The 16,480-nt window shown below is 40.4% G+C and overlaps 2 protein-coding genes across 9 annotated transcripts in view; one reads left to right on the top strand and one right to left on the bottom strand.

Moving 5' to 3' along the window:
- Nucleotides 1-6,227, top strand: part of LOC144061421 (mitogen-activated protein kinase kinase kinase kinase 3-like) — a 40,183-nt gene extending 33,956 nt beyond the window's left edge. For 6 of the 8 annotated variants that reach the window (XM_077581886.1, XM_077581888.1, XM_077581884.1 and 3 more), the window contains 6 exons: nt 11-188; nt 844-912; nt 988-1,080; nt 1,141-1,211; nt 1,292-1,347; nt 3,602-6,227. In XM_077581886.1, the coding sequence (XP_077438012.1) occupies nt 11-188; nt 844-912; nt 988-1,080; nt 1,141-1,211; nt 1,292-1,347; nt 3,602-3,689 (555 nt within the window). In that variant the 3' untranslated portion in view covers nt 3,690-6,227. Of the gene's footprint in view, nt 1-10; nt 189-843; nt 913-987; nt 1,081-1,140; nt 1,212-1,291; nt 1,348-2,391 lie in introns of all 8 variants that reach the window. The other 2 variants (XR_013296180.1, XM_077581883.1) reach the window with 2 other exon arrangements.
- arhgef33 (Rho guanine nucleotide exchange factor (GEF) 33) overlaps nt 6,205-16,480 on the bottom strand; it is a 144,728-nt gene continuing 134,452 nt past the window's right edge. The window contains exons 15-27 of the mRNA XM_077581889.1: nt 15,706-15,842; nt 15,539-15,646; nt 15,345-15,471; nt 14,921-15,053; nt 14,064-14,171; nt 13,696-13,788; nt 12,374-12,522; nt 12,225-12,305; nt 9,541-9,722; nt 8,809-9,236; nt 8,570-8,740; nt 7,107-7,228; nt 6,205-7,031 (exon numbers count right to left, since the gene is read on the bottom strand). Coding sequence (XP_077438015.1) covers nt 6,950-7,031; nt 7,107-7,228; nt 8,570-8,740; nt 8,809-9,236; nt 9,541-9,722; nt 12,225-12,305; nt 12,374-12,522; nt 13,696-13,788; nt 14,064-14,171; nt 14,921-15,053; nt 15,345-15,471; nt 15,539-15,646; nt 15,706-15,842 — 1,921 coding nt within the window. The 3' untranslated portion in view covers nt 6,205-6,949. The remainder of the gene's footprint in view (nt 7,032-7,106; nt 7,229-8,569; nt 8,741-8,808; nt 9,237-9,540; nt 9,723-12,224; nt 12,306-12,373; nt 12,523-13,695; nt 13,789-14,063; nt 14,172-14,920; nt 15,054-15,344; nt 15,472-15,538; nt 15,647-15,705; nt 15,843-16,480) is intronic.

The raw sequence follows: 16,480 nt of genomic DNA, 5'->3' as shown, positions 1-16,480 counted from the left end.
TGCAAAACAGACCATCGACTTCCCTCTGCCGTGCCCGCTGGAGGTGTTTGAGATGTTGGTGGTCCCAGAGCAGACATACCCTCTCATCTGCGTGGCTGTCAGTAAAGGGAGCGAGCTCAACCAAGTGGTCCGCTTCGGCACGGTCAACCCAAACCCCAACGCTACCTCCTCCTGGTTCACGGAGACGGGTGAGAACGCAAACAATCACCGCTAGAATTGACCTCTGTTAAAGGGGGAGTCAACCCCCCCAAAAATTCTTGACAATAATATGTTCTATGTCGTCTCACTCGTCTAAACATGACATTCTGATTAATATTACATTTGTGGAATAAGAGTTAAGCAGCAAAGTCCAGCCGTTTTTATCCGTCTTAGTGGGGCAGCCCCTTTCTGTTGACTGTAGATGACATCAATGTTGCTAAGGTCTCAGATAACTTCCAATCACAGCAAAGCTTCAGAAAACAGGTGAGCTCTGATTGGTCGTTGCCTGAGCCCTGAGCAACAATTGAGGTCATCTTTAGTTGACAGCAAGTGGCAAAATGGCCACCCCCTGAGATGAATAAAAACCGCTGGATTTTGCTTCATAACTCATATTCCACAAATGTAATATTAATCAGAATTATGTTTAGACTAGTGAGGTCACATATTATTGTCAAGAAATTTTTATGGTTGACTCCCACTTAAAACATAAAATAGTAGAGAATAAATGTATTTGGATGGCAAAAATGTGCTAAACGCATATACTGGTGAATGTTTAAATTTTTAAAATCTCGTTGAAGATGAATCGGTTATTGATTTTGTGTGATTTTGCTCTGTATTCTCCAAATGTGTTCTTTGTCTCGGCAGACACACCTCAGACGTGCGTGATCCACGTCACGCAACTGGAGAGGGACACTATCCTCGTCTGCCTCGACCGTGAGTCACCTGGAGGTCTCCTGCAACACCTCTAGAAGCAACAAAGTCTTCTCATTTCTCGTTTGTCTTCATCAGGGTGTATCAAGATCGTCAACCTCCAGGGCCGACTGAAATCCAGCAGGAAGTTGTCGGCCGAGCTCACCTTCAACTTCCAGATCGAGTCCACAGGTAGGAAAGCATAGCTCCCTATATCAAAGGGCCACTGCCATTGTTGTTTTTTCTTCCCAGTTTGTCTCCAGGATAGCGTGCTGGCCTTCTGGAGGCACGGCATGCAGGGGCGGAGTTTCAAGACCAACGAGGTGAGACACGTTTCTTGTGTCAGAACCCACACTATCATGTTTTTGTATGTCAATTCTTGAAACATTGTGCAATTCCTCAGATCACGCAGGAGATTTCAGACAGTACGCGAATCTTCAGACTACTGGGATCAGACAGGTGAGCACACACATGAGCGCTTACACGCGTACACTACACACACAGTTGGGCGTTACCATTTTCTGATGCCTTCTCACAAAAAGACGAGACGACCACAGAGATCCACATGACAGAGGCGTCACTCTGCCGAGGTATCACTGACTCTCTGTTGGGATTCTTGATGCCTGGTGACGTGAGCTGTTCATTGAACTTTTTGGACTGTTTGAGAGGAAGTGGGCGTTTTGGGGGGTGGGGGCTGTTCTTTCATCAATTGATGAGGGTGAAGACACCAAAGTATAATAGATCATCATGATGTTGATTTTTACAGATATTTTAAGTAGATCAGCATCCAGTTTTATTTTGGTGTCGGCACGCTTGTATATTAGTGTCATTGTTTGATGACATCATCTTATCTTTGGAAATCAAAGCAATTAGGCCATGTCCATGCAAACAGGCATTTTTCTAAATATTTCATTGGGGGTAGAACAAATAATTCAAATCTCCTTTTTCTGAATTTGTATCTATGTCAGGAACTGCCATTTATTTTATTATTATTATTTTTTTGTTGTTGTTGTTGTTTTGTTAGTCAAGTATTTCTATACTCTTCAACTTTCTGATTGGCTAAAATGGTCTTACAGTCCCAACTGCTGCTTTGGTTTGAACTTTACAGCCTGCATGTACATTTTTTTGCATTTTTATCAGGCCAAATACTGTTGTTTTTTTCCCTTTGAAATTCATTTAGTTTTTTATTTTTAAATATTGTTTTAATAATTACTTTTGTCTGTTGCTTTACTTATTTTTAGCTTAACACTCAAGCATAAAACTGCCACACACTTAAAGGGGAAGTCAACCCCATAATTGTCTTACCAATAACATGTTATATGCATCCCCACTAGTCTAAACACGTTATTTTTAATAATAATAAATAAAAATGTTTGTGGAATATGAATGAAGCAGCAGAATTTGGCCTGTGTATTTGTGGACATGGCCTAATAGACTTTTTCCATCCATCCATCCTCCATCCATCATCTACCGCTAAATGGGGTCGGGTCGCTTGGGCAGCAGCTTTTGCAGAGAAGCCCAGACTTCCCTCTCCCCAGCCACTCCAACCAGCTCCTCCTCTGGGATCTCAAGGCGTTCCCAGGCCAGCTGAGAGACATAGCCTCTCCAGCGTGTCCTAGGTCGTCCTTGGGCCTCTCGCCGGTGGGACATGCCCGCAACACCTCTCCAGGGAGGCGTCCAGGAAGGCAACCGAACCAGATGCCCAAGCCACCTCAACTGGTTCCTCTCGACGCGGAGGAGTAGTGGCTCGACACTGAGTCCCTCCCGGATGACCGAGCTTCTTACCCTATCTCTAAGGGAGAGTCCAGACACCCTGCGGAGGAAACTCATTTTGGCCACTTGTATTCGGGACCTTATGTGAGGGTAGGAAAATCTGTAAATCGAGAGCTTTGCCTTTCTACTCAGCTCCTTCTTCACGACGAACTGATACACGCTGCACCGATGCGCCTGCCGATCTCCCGCTCCAACCTACCATCACTCGTGAAGAAGACCCCAAGATACTTAAACTCTTCTACTTGGGGCAGGATATTATCCCTAACCCGGAGAGGGCACTCCACCCTTTTCCGACTGAGGACCATGGTCTCGGATTTGGAGGTGCTAATCTTCATCCCAACCACTTCACACTTGGCTGCGAACCGCTCCTGTTTGAACATGGTGTTCATTATGGACAGTCGGTGGCGAGCACAGGGGTCCAATAACAAAACACCGCTCTGGTTCTGGTCAGGGGGGGGCGTTCCACCCAATCATGCCCCTCCAGGTTTCACTGTCATTGCCCATGTGAGTGTTGAAGTACCCCAGCAGAACGAGGGAGTAAAGGGTACTCAGAGCTGCTGTTCGGTGCATAAGCACAAACAACAAGTCAGGACCCGTCCCCCCACCCGAAGATGGAGAGAGGCTACCCTCTCGTCCACCAGGGTAAACCCCAACGTACAGGCGCCTAGCCGGGGGGCATAAGTATGCCCACACCTGCTTTGCGCCTCTCACCGTGGGCAACTCCAGAATGGAAGAGAGTCCAACCCCTCTTGAGGATTGGTACCAGAACCCAAAGCTGTGCTTGGAGGCAAGTTCGACTAGATCTATAATAGTCTTATTATTGCGGTTATATGTTGTCCTTTGTGGGCACAGGGCTCCCTCAACATGTTTTTTTTAGGTAAATCCTTGCTTCATATTAATAATACATGATAATGCTTGTGTGTGTATTTATGATTTTAAGGGTGGTGGTGCTGGAGAGTCGGCCGACCGACAACCCGACGGCCCACAGCAACCTTTACATCCTGGCGGGCCACGAAAACAGCTACTGACACATACACTCACACACATGCTAAGACCCCGCATTAAGAGCCTAGCAACTAGCAAAGGGGAGTGCGCCGCCGCTCTCCCCTTCCCCCTCACCCCTGCAACACCCACACATCCCCCTTTGACAGTGTCAGAGAGGCCCCATGGTGCGTTCAAGGGCAGATGACTATGTAAGAAAAAATTGTGCTCATGATGCCCTCTCACGAGGTCGGACCTCCACACCACTTGTACTACTTAGTCGTACACATTGTGCTACTACTGTGGCCATCTTGCACAGAGACTCCTCCCCCTTATCTTAACCCCACCCCCTCACTTTTATTTATTGTGGCATGATGTTAATCCACCAGCAGGACGACGACCTTCCTGTTTTTTGTGTGTAAAAAAAGAAAAAATGAGGAGAAGGCTTTCAACACGCTTAGCAACAACAGCCACATAAGTGCTTAACTGATGTCTATTTAATTGATGTACATATAAATGTAGTATTTTTGGAAAGATATGAACACTAAAACTGCTCGTGTGTAGTTAGGCGTGTGTGTAGTTGCTCGGCACAAACAAACAAACAGTCAGATGGCGGAAAGACGGACAGACGAGGGGGAGTAGGGACTCACTTCCTGGTTCTGATATATGTGACAAGGAAGCGGGAACTAACTCGCAAAGTCTGCTCGTGCGGACCTTTCTAGAAATGCAGACACACTATGATGACTTTCTGCACACTTTTTTTTAAAAAAAATTTTTTTATGCAGTTCTGATCGTACGCCTTTTTATGTTGTTTTTTATTTGAACCACTGATGTTAAACATTTGCACAGAGAAAAAGGTGTTTGTGAAAGATATATGATGTCATTTACGTGCGTATGTGTGTGTGTTAGAAATGTGTGTACACACACATCTTTTCCTTAGCAAGCAACACAAACGTCAAGAGTTTTCTCAGTGAAAAACGACTGAAGTTTTGATGATATATGTGTCAAATATAATGCTAAACTAAAAGGCGCTTTTGGATTATGTTAAAATCTTCCTTCAGTGATCACGTTGAACTTTAGTCGCTGGTTTCTCTTTAGTCGCAAGTTTCTCTTTCTTTGTCTCTTTAAAATGTCTCATTGGCAACGCCAGCTTGAGACCAAGGTTCCATTAACATTGACACCATTGACACTGAGCTATGCTATTGTTGGCTAAATGAAGCTAAAGTTAAGTGTTCTCACGTAGAGTTTCCGTTCGTAATAAAGTCCTCAAAATTGATTCTGAATTGAACTATTAACCAATATCAACGTGAAGTTTTCAGACTAGTTTCTACATTAGAGGCTTTTTGAAGAGTTTCTCCTATAAGCAATTTGGCATTTCCCAGTCAGTTTTTTTATTTTTAGAAAACTTTTGTAGTAGAACACTCCTTTCCACAGATTTAAATGACACTAATGATAAATCCAGTTATCTCAAACAATAGTCAAATATAAAAATATATTTTTATTTTTTTATTTTACATATTTGCATTTCCTCATTTTTTCAATAATTTTATTTCAATTGAAGTACCCAAATTTAGCCTCAAACAAATTTTAATCTTACATATAAATAAATAGAAGTTCCAAAATAAACAATTTTATGAAACTATTTAACAGTATAATAAATTGTGTATTTCCTCTTATTGTGGCCAAGAGCATTTATTTACTCAACTGCAGAGAGTACTAGGAGTCAATAGGGGAGCAAATTACACAATTTATAATAATTGTATATTATTATATATTTTGCAAAATGTTTCCATATAACGGTTTACTTAAATAAAATATGTATTACAGTATAGTGATATATAATGTACCTCAGTCAGCCACTGAAACATCATTTACAGACGTCAGCTTTACAGATGCCACAGCCAGTAACAGTAATATTAGCCACTTTCACCTTGCGATTAAACGGGCACTGAGAAGGGAGGCCATTATTTGAGGAAATGTGGTGTTCCAAAAAAGTAGTATACAAGCTTTTTTTCTGTTATATTACTTTTAATGAAACTGTGAAATGTCTACCAGAAGAGAACTGAATTATATTGTTCAAAACTGAATCAAGACCCCACAAATGTCACTCTTCTTGCATGTCGACGAGGTTTTTGTTTTTTAACATATTTTTTCCCCCTTGAATATTCAATTCAACGTGGATGTTAAATTGCGGATTTGACTCGTGTCAATTTAGATTCAGTCGACCTTACGACCTTGTGGATTTGTAACGTCGCATTTGACAGCGTGATTAAGACATTCCACCAAAATGTGTTTAATTCATCTCCTGTTACAAAAAAAACTTTTTTTTTTACCACGCAGAATATTTAGTGTGAACACTGACACAAACACATATGTCTGACTCTTTTCTGTTCTGACGCTTTTGTTTATATTTACGTCACACGCCTTTGTTTGTCACGATGCAATGTGCACGTTATGACATGTATATAGTGTAAAATAAAATTGGGTTTGTTTTACATACTGTACAATTGCCTATATTTTATTTTGAGAAGTGTAACAAGATTTATGAGGATGAGAGGTTAACACATTAAAAAAGAAGGATGTGACTCCTCTGTGTTTCAACTGGTCATTTTGTTGGTTCATTTTAGGGTTCAACAGGTTAATTGTCTGATATAAGCATTTATTTTTTTTACACATTACATCAGTAGGCATAAAGGGACCAAAAAGTTATTTATTTTAGTGATTATATATATATTTTTTATTTCTGCCAAATATTGGTAGCAGCATCAGACTCCAAAAAATCCATATTGTTTGGGCCATTGTTAGTTTATACTGGAACAATAATTCACTGTGTGCCAAGTGAGGAAATATGTTGCATTTGTTTGTAATAAAATTACACTTAACATCAATTTATTTGGAACTTCAAACAGATCATTTCAACTATAGAAATGTTTACAATATGATAAGAATAATATGTCCAGATAGAAGCTAAAGCATTTACATTTGTGAATCCTCCTAATGATTGTAAAAAATTGACACTTTGGCAAGTTAGCGTCACCTGTCTGTACCTTCTGTTTAAAACTTAGCTGGTTGCTGGGGGGAAAAAACTAAAGTTCTTTGTCACCATCTTGTTGCAATCATCCTACTTCACAGTGTCAATTGCATGCAAATGTACATTATTTGCGGCAGGGCTCTGTGCCTATCCCTAGCGAGCGTAGTTCTACCACCTGTTCGGTTTTATTTAGATGCGGTCGTTATTCAAAGCATATTGTGTACAAGATTGTGCTTTATGCTTTACTTGTGTGTAGCTACAACTGCATGTGTGTGATCACACTGCAGTGCCTCTGACGTCCGCTTGTTGATTTTCTTGACCTTTCTGTGCCGCCTTCTCCTTCTTGTCGTCGCCGCCCCTGTTAGAAAGCTGGCTTAATAATTGAACGCCCTACTTTTTATTAGACTAAAACATACAGCATCACTCTTCTTACTTCTTCTTGAAGAGTTTCTTGAAGGAGCTCCTAAAGCCTCCCTTGTCTTGCTTGCGGCTCCTTTCGCTGAAGGGCGTGTGGTGGTGGTTCTCTTCAGCCCCCCATGACTGCAAGGCGGTGTCCTGACAGAGGGGCGAGTGCAAAGATGGGGGCGTGTGTTTACTTCCTTGTCTCAATTAACTAATTTGCTCCCAAAAACATTCTATTTTAAATAGTGCCATGGTTCCAAAAACATATTTCTAATTTTTTTTATGGTTTTTTTTTTGTGCTAGAGCATACATAAGGCTTTTATGCAACCTCTGCCCTGAATAGCTCGCTCAAAGCAATGGTAGTTATTACAAAAAACGACCAGTAGAGTATAAGAGATCAACCAGAGCCATGTAAAAAGCGAAAAGCTCTTTTCGCCAGTGTTTGCAACAATTTGTGAATAATGATGAAACTTAGCTATATTCTAATGCTAATTGCTGCAAAATGGAAACTGATACAAATATACTTTTTTCCCTGATAAAAGGAGAGACTAATCTTTCTTTAGGTAGGTTCCATGTTTTTATAGCAATAGAACACAAAGTTCTGTGGGCCAAAATCAATCAAAATCCCATAAAACATCCGGGAGCCAAGGGGGTTTCTTCAGTGAAAATGGCTGGGAGTGAATGAGTTAAACATAACTGATATGAAGGTTATTTTTGCAGGTCACGCTGCTTTCCCACAGACATTTTGAACATTGTTACTGTAGAGCAGTGGAATAGTTCCACCATGACTCAAGTAAGGAAAAGTAGAGATTCCTTGGAGAGAAAAAAATGTGTGCAAGAAAAATCCTGCCGTTTCTGAGATTTTCTATTTGTTAACTAGCATACTCTTTGTGGTTCATGGGAAATGACATTTGGAATAGACTAAATGGGTTTGTCCTCAAGCGCTCTTTATTTTTTATTTTTATTTTTTTTATCCATGCAATTTTTTTTTTCGCTTGGCAGGGCTAAAAAAAAAATAATAATACGTGGATCGATTTCATAATAATTATTAGCTCATCAGCATGCCTAATAACGATCCTGATCTTTAGTATCAGGTGTGTTGGTAGGCGGAAACATCTAAAACTGGCAGGACTCCGGACCTCGAGGACCGGAATTGGTGAACCCTGCAATAGATTAACAGTTGTACCGCAACCCATTTAGGCGGCAAACTAAATTAACAGGTAGGGGAAAATTAGCTTTGTAAAACACGTACAACAAGCTAATTATTTTTATATTCCAAATCAATCTGAGACTTTGCACTCTTCCAAATGAATTTCAATTTATGCCGCAGCCCGTTAAGGGTACATGCCTTTCATACAATCCATTACAGTAACATTGCATTAAGACATACAAATGACACAACATAGCCTTATTGAAACGTAAAACTCATGATGTCAACGAAATGATTTTGTGGCGATTTATCATGCCCGTCTGTCTGCCTGTGCATTGACCCACCATGCCGAGCAGCCCGTGAAGGTCGTCAGTCGGCTTCTCGCCTTCCTTCCTGCTCCCCGGCGAGCTGTGGATCTTGCGAGACGGCGTAGCGCACCCTCTGCTGCCCTGCCGCTCTAGCTTGGCATGGCCACCGTCCATCACCGTGCTGTCCATCTGCAGGCCGTTCAGCGACTGCAAAGGCAGCAAACAAATCAATGATCCGCCTAGGATCTTACAACTTAAGTACGAGATGAGCTCACCTTGCTTTTTTTGCGCTGGCTGGGTTGAAGGGGGCGTTGGTGAGCCTGGCGCATCAGCACAGCCTCGTCCGGGGAGACGCACCCTCGGTTGGGAAGTTTGTTGTAACCGTTGCCAAAGATATCCCGGCTTGTCGGCGCGTGGCGTGACGGAGTCACGGGAGCTTTGGGACACTTGACAAAGGCGATGTCGATGGAGGAGTCGGACGAGGCCGAGGAGCAGCCGTCGAACGCGGACGCGTCATGGAGGGAACTTCTTTCCTCCTCGTAGAGACACTCCATCCCGGGCGGGTCCGGAGGAAGAAGGAACTCCCCCAAGGCGTCGGCCAGTGCCGAACCCGGCTGGACATGGCGGAACTCCGAGGGTCTGGAAGGTAGATGATGTTGACCGGGGCGCTCAGATGCTTCGGTTTCAGGGATGCTGCCTAGACCTGGAAGCCAAAAAGTTGGTCAAGTAATTCAAATTTGTAAAAATAAATAACAGGTTTAAGTTAACAAGTTCGATGCCAGCGAATCAACTTTTCACCACCTCGCACATTGAAAAGACAAAAATATGTTAAAAAAAAAAAAAAAAAATGTTGGGGTCCTTAAAAACTTCTACCTTGCTCAATAGAAATCAACAGGATTAATATAAATTACCCATAGAATAAAAGTTTCCTCGGTCACATGCTCAAAAACTATACAAAATAAATAAATAAAAAATAGCACAAAAACCTTGCGAAGTGTGAATTTCACCTGTGGGTTTGTGTTTGCGCGAGTCCACGTCGGGGTTGTAGTAATGCAGCTGAGGCGGCCACTCGGGATCGTAGCAGTTGAATTCAGGCACCTGCATGCGATCCCGCTCGTGGAAGCGATGGCTGGACTGGATCTGCTCCAGGAGACGTTGCTTGCTGTGTTTGGCCAGTTTAGTGTGCTCCCTGTCCAAGTTAAATGAAAGAAGAATAACCTTTGCATTTGTTTTTCCCATAGAATATTAAAAAATGCTTCATGTGGAACGTCACGTGACTAAACAAGTTAGTGGACTTCATTTGTATGCTATGAGAACTAGCTTAACTTAACAGGACGATGATGGTTTGGACCCAAAATTGCTAATATTTTGTTTTCATTATGGCTGCTGCCTGTTGGACGAAAGGTAAATATATCATTTATAGAAAACCTTGGTTACTGTAGTTAACAAAAGCTAACAAAGTAACCAAAACTAAAATGTAAAAATGAAAATCCAAAATACTTAAAAAGCCAAAACTAACGAAAATGTATTTTGTCCCCTTCCTGCTAGTTTTGATTAGCATTACTACTTACAAAGTCTCCGACTGGACTTAAAAGGTCTCATATTATTCAACTTTTCAATATACTAAAACAGTTCTCAAATGTGTAAAAGATATGTCTGTGACATACATTTGTCAAAATTGACTTTGGATCTAATGTTTTTGCTTTCCCTAAAACCCCAAAAACGCTATGTTCAAAACAGCCTGTTTTAGGGGTGTGTCACTTTTATGTAAATAGCTGCACTAGGCCATACCCTTCTCTCTCAAAGAGGCAGTGATTTCGGTCATGGTAGCCACATGCTAATGTGAATGGAAACGACTGGCCATGGGAGCAGAAGAAAAGAAAAATACAGACATGTCTTTTACACATTTGACAACTATTTTAATATGTGGAAAAGTGGCATAAAATTTTACCATAAGAAATAGTAGCATAACGTTACTACAGAGACTATGTTGTAGTGTTAGTTTGTGATTGTTTAGGCAATGGTTATTTTGCCGTAAACGGCAAATCTCCCACGAACGTTATTTTGCCGTGAATGTCTCCGATTTGCCGTGAATGCTTGTAGACATTTACAAGCGGTTATGAATAACACAAATTTGCACATTTAGGCCACTGCGCGGTCGCTACGTGCAAGCCGTCTCGTCGAGAGCATTTAGCGGCCAGTTAGCATCACAAAGTCATGTCAACTAGGTGGCGAGTTGCCAGTCACGGCAAATTAACCACCGTGGATTGTATCTTGACAAAACAATACGCAACCGCTTCATATTATCCAACCACCGGCTGCTTTATTATATCTGACTTCTTGTAACCAAACAACCTCCACACGACAAATGTAGCTCCCACTTTAGGCACTAAAAATAGACTAGTAATATGGTAGAAGGTGCACATCTCTTATTAGAAAGGATTGGAAGGAAGACTAAATCAAAAATGTTAAACTTACATCCTTTCCCGTTTGCAGTCGTGTCACACTGTTGGGACCGATTAATTATGTTTAAACGTGTTGCTAATCCAGCTCTGAACAGGCTTTCAGTAACAAAACAGTCCTTTGAGAAATGATATCGGTACACGTCCTTTAAACATTAAATCTTCTCAAAGACTTGGGACGAAGGAAGCAACCACTTTTTCCTGATCAATGTTTCCCCTCTCCACAGAGCATTTGCGAGCAGAGAGAGAAAAAGAAAGGCGCAGCCAGTTTTTCAAATTTCAGTGGGCGTTGTTGACATTTAACATTTTCAATTTATATTTTTACTGTTTATGAATTTACTTATAAGTATATAGATGTCATATAACTGTGTAGTTAAATGAATAACACTGTGATAATGTTTTTGTGAAATATATTGGAATCTCTCACTCCCTTCCAGCTCTTGAGATAAGAATGTGTATGTTTTAAAAGTGGTCAAGTTCTCATGTCATTAGTCATTTGGTCGTAAAAACTGAAGGTCCAAGGTCAAAGCCTGTCTACATAATTTCTCCGAGCCTGGTGGGGAGCTGAGATAATCGTATCAGTATCATCATGTCTGCTTATTAAGAACACTAATTCTTTGTCAAGTCTAAGGGCGGGAGTATTCTTTTTTCAAGTATAAAGCAACTGTATGTTATCATATTCGTCACACTGGAGGCTTAACATCACCTTCGAATGTAAACAATTCTCCTGTGTCTTTAAGAGCTCTTAAATAAACTCCTTAAAGGAACTTTTTCATATGATCTCAATTCTGCAATTTATTTGGACACGCAAAAGATTACACTTAATAAAGTAATCAAATAATGCCTTCAGCGTGACAAACCTTTACCAGAGGTGGTGCTACTAACCCGAGGGGGCTTGGTCGAGTGCACTTCCGTGTCTTTTTGACGTCACTAAGTCACGGAAATTTAATCTGCCCGTTTGAAGCACACATTTTAGAAAGGAGGAGAAAGCTAAATAAGTCACGGATGGACTTTTTCATACCTGGTTGGATTGTAGACAAGCCGGGGATGCATATTATTGATAGAAAACCCAACTAAAGTGCGTTTTCATACAATCGGACCTTTAAGTCAGGACTAGTCTTTGTCTTCCTTTTCTACAATGGCTTCATTACTGGCTATGCTAAGCTAACTTGATTAATCTTTTCTTGCCATCTAGTGGCCTGAAACGGAAATATTGTCGCTGCACTTACAAAACGGTGCTGCTGTGAGGGTAAGGCGATCCTTGAAGACCGCCTTCCATGGTCCTCAGAAGCTGCTTCATGGATGACCGGCTGATAGGACACGCACATACGTCTATATTTCCTTAGGTTGCGCTTAGTAGTTGTATATTTGTGCTGACCTCTTGACCTCCTGGCGGTGGTGCATCAGGAGCTCCTGGCTGCGCTGGAGGAGGTGCTGCTGTTGACTGGAGAAGTAGCGAAACTGCTGGATGCACACCAGCAGCAGATAGTAGTCTGGGTGTAAGTCCTCTGTCTGCCTCAGCAAGGCCTAAACACAAACGCATGGCACAGAAGCGAACCACCTGTGTCCGTTTCCCATTATGCTAAGCTAACTAGTCTCTTCTAAGCAATTGACAAAAATAATAAAGAAAATTTGATAAAAATGTAATTTGTACATGTAAACAATTGCTGTCAGGCGGAATCTCCAAAACTATTATTTTTAATTGAACTAATTTTTAAGCTTTTGAAACTTTCACATTTTAGATTGTCTAATAATTTATATACAATATAAAAAATAATAACATGAGCAATGATATCAGTTGTTTTGTTTTTGTTTGGTTTTTTTTTTGGGGGGGGGGGGTGAAATTGACCAAATTTGGGCAGAATTTTAATGCTAAAATATTTCATTCAAATGTTTGATTTTGTTTTATAATTACTCAAATTATAATCAGCAATTGTTAAATAAAATGTACAAAAAATGTATTTTATAAAATGCTTTATTTTAATAAACATTTAAATGTACTTTTTACAATTCATTTAATTAACCAATTATTTAAAGTATATAGTTTTACTTTAGTTATATTAATCAATTCATAAATAAAATAAATTAAAATGTCCAATGCCATCCGTCCTGTGTGAGTAAAATGTTTTTGATAAAATTTTCATTCTTATTTTAAATTTTTATTTATTGTAATTAATTGAATTATTTATTTTAACCAATTAAATATATGGCAATGTATGCATAATTTAATTGGCATTTAAAAAAAATTATTTTATTTATTTTTTACAATTGATTCATAAGTGAACCAATTATATTTGGAAAAATTAAAAGGGTCAAATAAAATAATTTATTTTATTAAACTATTCTTTTTTTTTTGTTATTTCTAATGAAGCAATTATTTGATCAAATAAAATGTGTGAATGTAATTTAAATGTATATTATTTACAATAAATTAATTGAAAGAGTTAGGACTAATCCTAAAATAATAGTTTTTTTTTGTTTTTTGCACTCACACAAACAAGCCATCTGGACCCCAGGACCAATCCAGAGTGTAACAACTACCCAGCCTTCCACCCAAAGTCAGCTGGGATAGGCTCTAGTTTACTCTCCACCCAAACAAGGTCAAATACTACAGAATGTGGCTGTATGGAATTAATGATATAATTAAAAAATGAATGGAAAAGAGGTGACAAGTGTGTTTTTGTCTGTTCTGTGTGTCACCTGAAGCAGCTGCAAATATTCCGGAATCCTCTGCACCGGTTGGAGGAGCAACATGTGCAGGGAGGGTTTGGAATCATCACCCATGATGTCACTCTTGGAGAAGGGGACAACCAATCACAGCAAATGGTTCAGGTTGACCAATCAAAAATATATATAGAGAGAGGACATACTAACACCAACTCTTGAGCAACAAAAATGTGAAAATAATTGGATAGATACATTTGAGTAAGCCTGTTTTGTTTTCCTTTAAAATGTGAAAATTAGGAAAGAAATAAGGATTCTGTGGTGTGTAGCTCAACCATGATAGGAAGTATGTCCCAAGACTTTTGTCCATTGATTTTACCATGCATGGCCTGAGTGTGTTTTACCTCCAGGAAGGCGGAAGATTTGACGGCATTGGAGGCCATCATGCTGACCACGGCCAGGCAATCGGGCAGCTCCTTCAGGTAGGACACGTACAAGTCCAGGAAGTCACTCTGGGGAGGGAAACAGTTCACATTCAAGTCACGTACGCAGTTTACAGTGTTGGCAAGTGGGCCAGCGAGTTTTTTGGGGAGGACAACGAGGGGGATTGTTTCGTGACTGTGCTGGAATGTATTTCTTTATTTTTTGCTGGTCAGGAATTGTGATTGATTAGAAATGGAGAAGACATGATGGCTGACCTCCTCGCATTCACATCCATTTGGTAATATTGCTCATGATGATTACTGGACAACATTTTTTGTTTTATTTTTTTTGTTGCATGAGTTTTTATTTTAACTTATTCTAGACCATTTTTGCTCTCTGATTTCAAATCTGCCACCAGTTTTGTTTTGTTTGCTGTATGTTTTTCTTTACATGCAATTGGCACATTTGATGTTCTTATTAGTGGTATTGTACAGATTAAAAATATATATATTTTCACCCAATACCTTTTTAACTTTTCATTTTTTGCATAGAATCGTTAATATTATTAGATTGTCATAGTTTGACAAAAAAAACAAAACTAAAAGAAAACTACAGTTTAGAGAAAAAACTAAGGTCATATTAGGTTTCAGCACCCCCAAAATTATGTAAGAACATTTATTTATTAGATTTTTTATGTACAGTAACTTTATATATATTACTGACTGTACTTACGTATTCTGTAATTGAAAGAATTAAATAAATAACAGATTAGGCCCAAAAATAAAAAGGCCAGTGTATTGTTAATTTGTGCCCACATTCCAATTAGCTGTGACACTACCTCTTTGCTGGTGAGCCTCATGAAGATATCTCCCATGATGCCTTGCCACTGACACCTGAGGACACGCTCCTGCAGGGTGTGCAGCAGGTCCAGGTGCTGCTGGATCAGGAACCTCAGAGAGCTGGGAAATGGACTGTTGCCACCCAGGGAAGGCACGACATCATCAAGTTAGGGTATTTTGGTTGCGCACACGTGATCAGCTTTTGTAAAAAGCGGTGCAAACCGATGCAATCATTAGCACAAAAAAAGCCTCTATTGTGCTTTTTGTAAACACGTGCATGGAGGTTTAAGAGCAATTACATTAGCAAGCTACAGTATGTTATTAGATTTGTCCATTTCCTGCCTTCCAATCGCTGTAAACGTTGAATTTAGATCACGGGTGCACACGGAAGTGTGCGAACTGATAATTCAGTCGTCTTTTCACCGTTTGTCCTTTGCAACGAGCGCTTCCGAGCCGTTGAAGGAGATGTTGGCCTTCAGCAGTAGAGACAAGTGGGACACGTAGATCCTCTCGGACTCCAGCAGCTCCAAGGCGGCCTTCTGTCGCAAACCTGCAAAAATAAGGGTCCATCATTATCCTTGTGTTTACCTAATGGAAGTGTAGTTGAGTTTTCTTACTGTTTTCATTGGGGCTGTCGGGCGTTTGCGTGTCCTCTCTACCGTTCCTGCCGTCCCCCAACGCCGTACTTCTGGACGAAGGACATCTCTGCTGCTCCGAGGTGGATGCTACAACACATTTCATTTGTTTTCATTTTGTTAAAGTTAAGCACAATTTAGTTGCTCACTCTGCGTAGACGTGACGCTCCTCTGCGACTGCGGCGACTCGCCAAAGTAGCGCTGGATGATGCTGAGCTCTGATTGGCCGGGTGCACAGATGCGCTCATCCTCAGATGCGCTCAGAACATCCGACTTGGAGCTCTTCCTGATTTTGGACCAATCAGAAATATGTGTGTCTCATAGTATTAATTCATTCACTCCCAGCCATTTTCAGTGAAGCAACCCCCTTCTCTGTTATACTGGATTTTGACTGATTTTGCAAAGCCCACAGAATATTGTGTTCTATTGCTATAAAAACATGGAACTTACCAAAATAAAGATTAGTCTCTTTTTTATTTTTTTATTTTTTTTATTTTTATGGAGAGCTCAGTATTGTTCATCCGGTAATTTTACCGATTTGACATGTCATCATCATTGCTCTCTCTCTCTTTTTTTTTTTTTTAAATATATATATTTTTTTAATTAATTTTTATTTTGTATGTGCGTGTGAATGTGTATTCATTAGTTCACCTAAAACCTATCAAAAAATCCCATACCGTTCACCTAAACCGAACACTTCAGAACCCAGCCAGAGCCGTGAGGCCGTCAGGAGACCCGAGGAAGGACCAAAGAAAAGAAAGGAAAGTGAAATCCAGCACCGACCAGACACCACTCACCGGGCCACCAACTATAGAGTCCTTCACCAACCCCAGAAACATCCAAATTCCAACAAATCAGGGAGACCTCAAGAGACCAAAGGAGAGACTGAGGAAAGGAAGGGAAGGACAGACGAAGCAGAGTGAG

This window comes from Vanacampus margaritifer, chromosome 12 (assembly GCF_051991255.1).
Source record: "Vanacampus margaritifer isolate UIUO_Vmar chromosome 12, RoL_Vmar_1.0, whole genome shotgun sequence".
Taxonomy (NCBI): Eukaryota; Metazoa; Chordata; class Actinopteri; order Syngnathiformes; family Syngnathidae; genus Vanacampus; species Vanacampus margaritifer.
The sequence above is the reverse complement of the archived record's forward strand: the minus strand, read 5'-3'. Positions and strand labels throughout refer to the sequence as shown.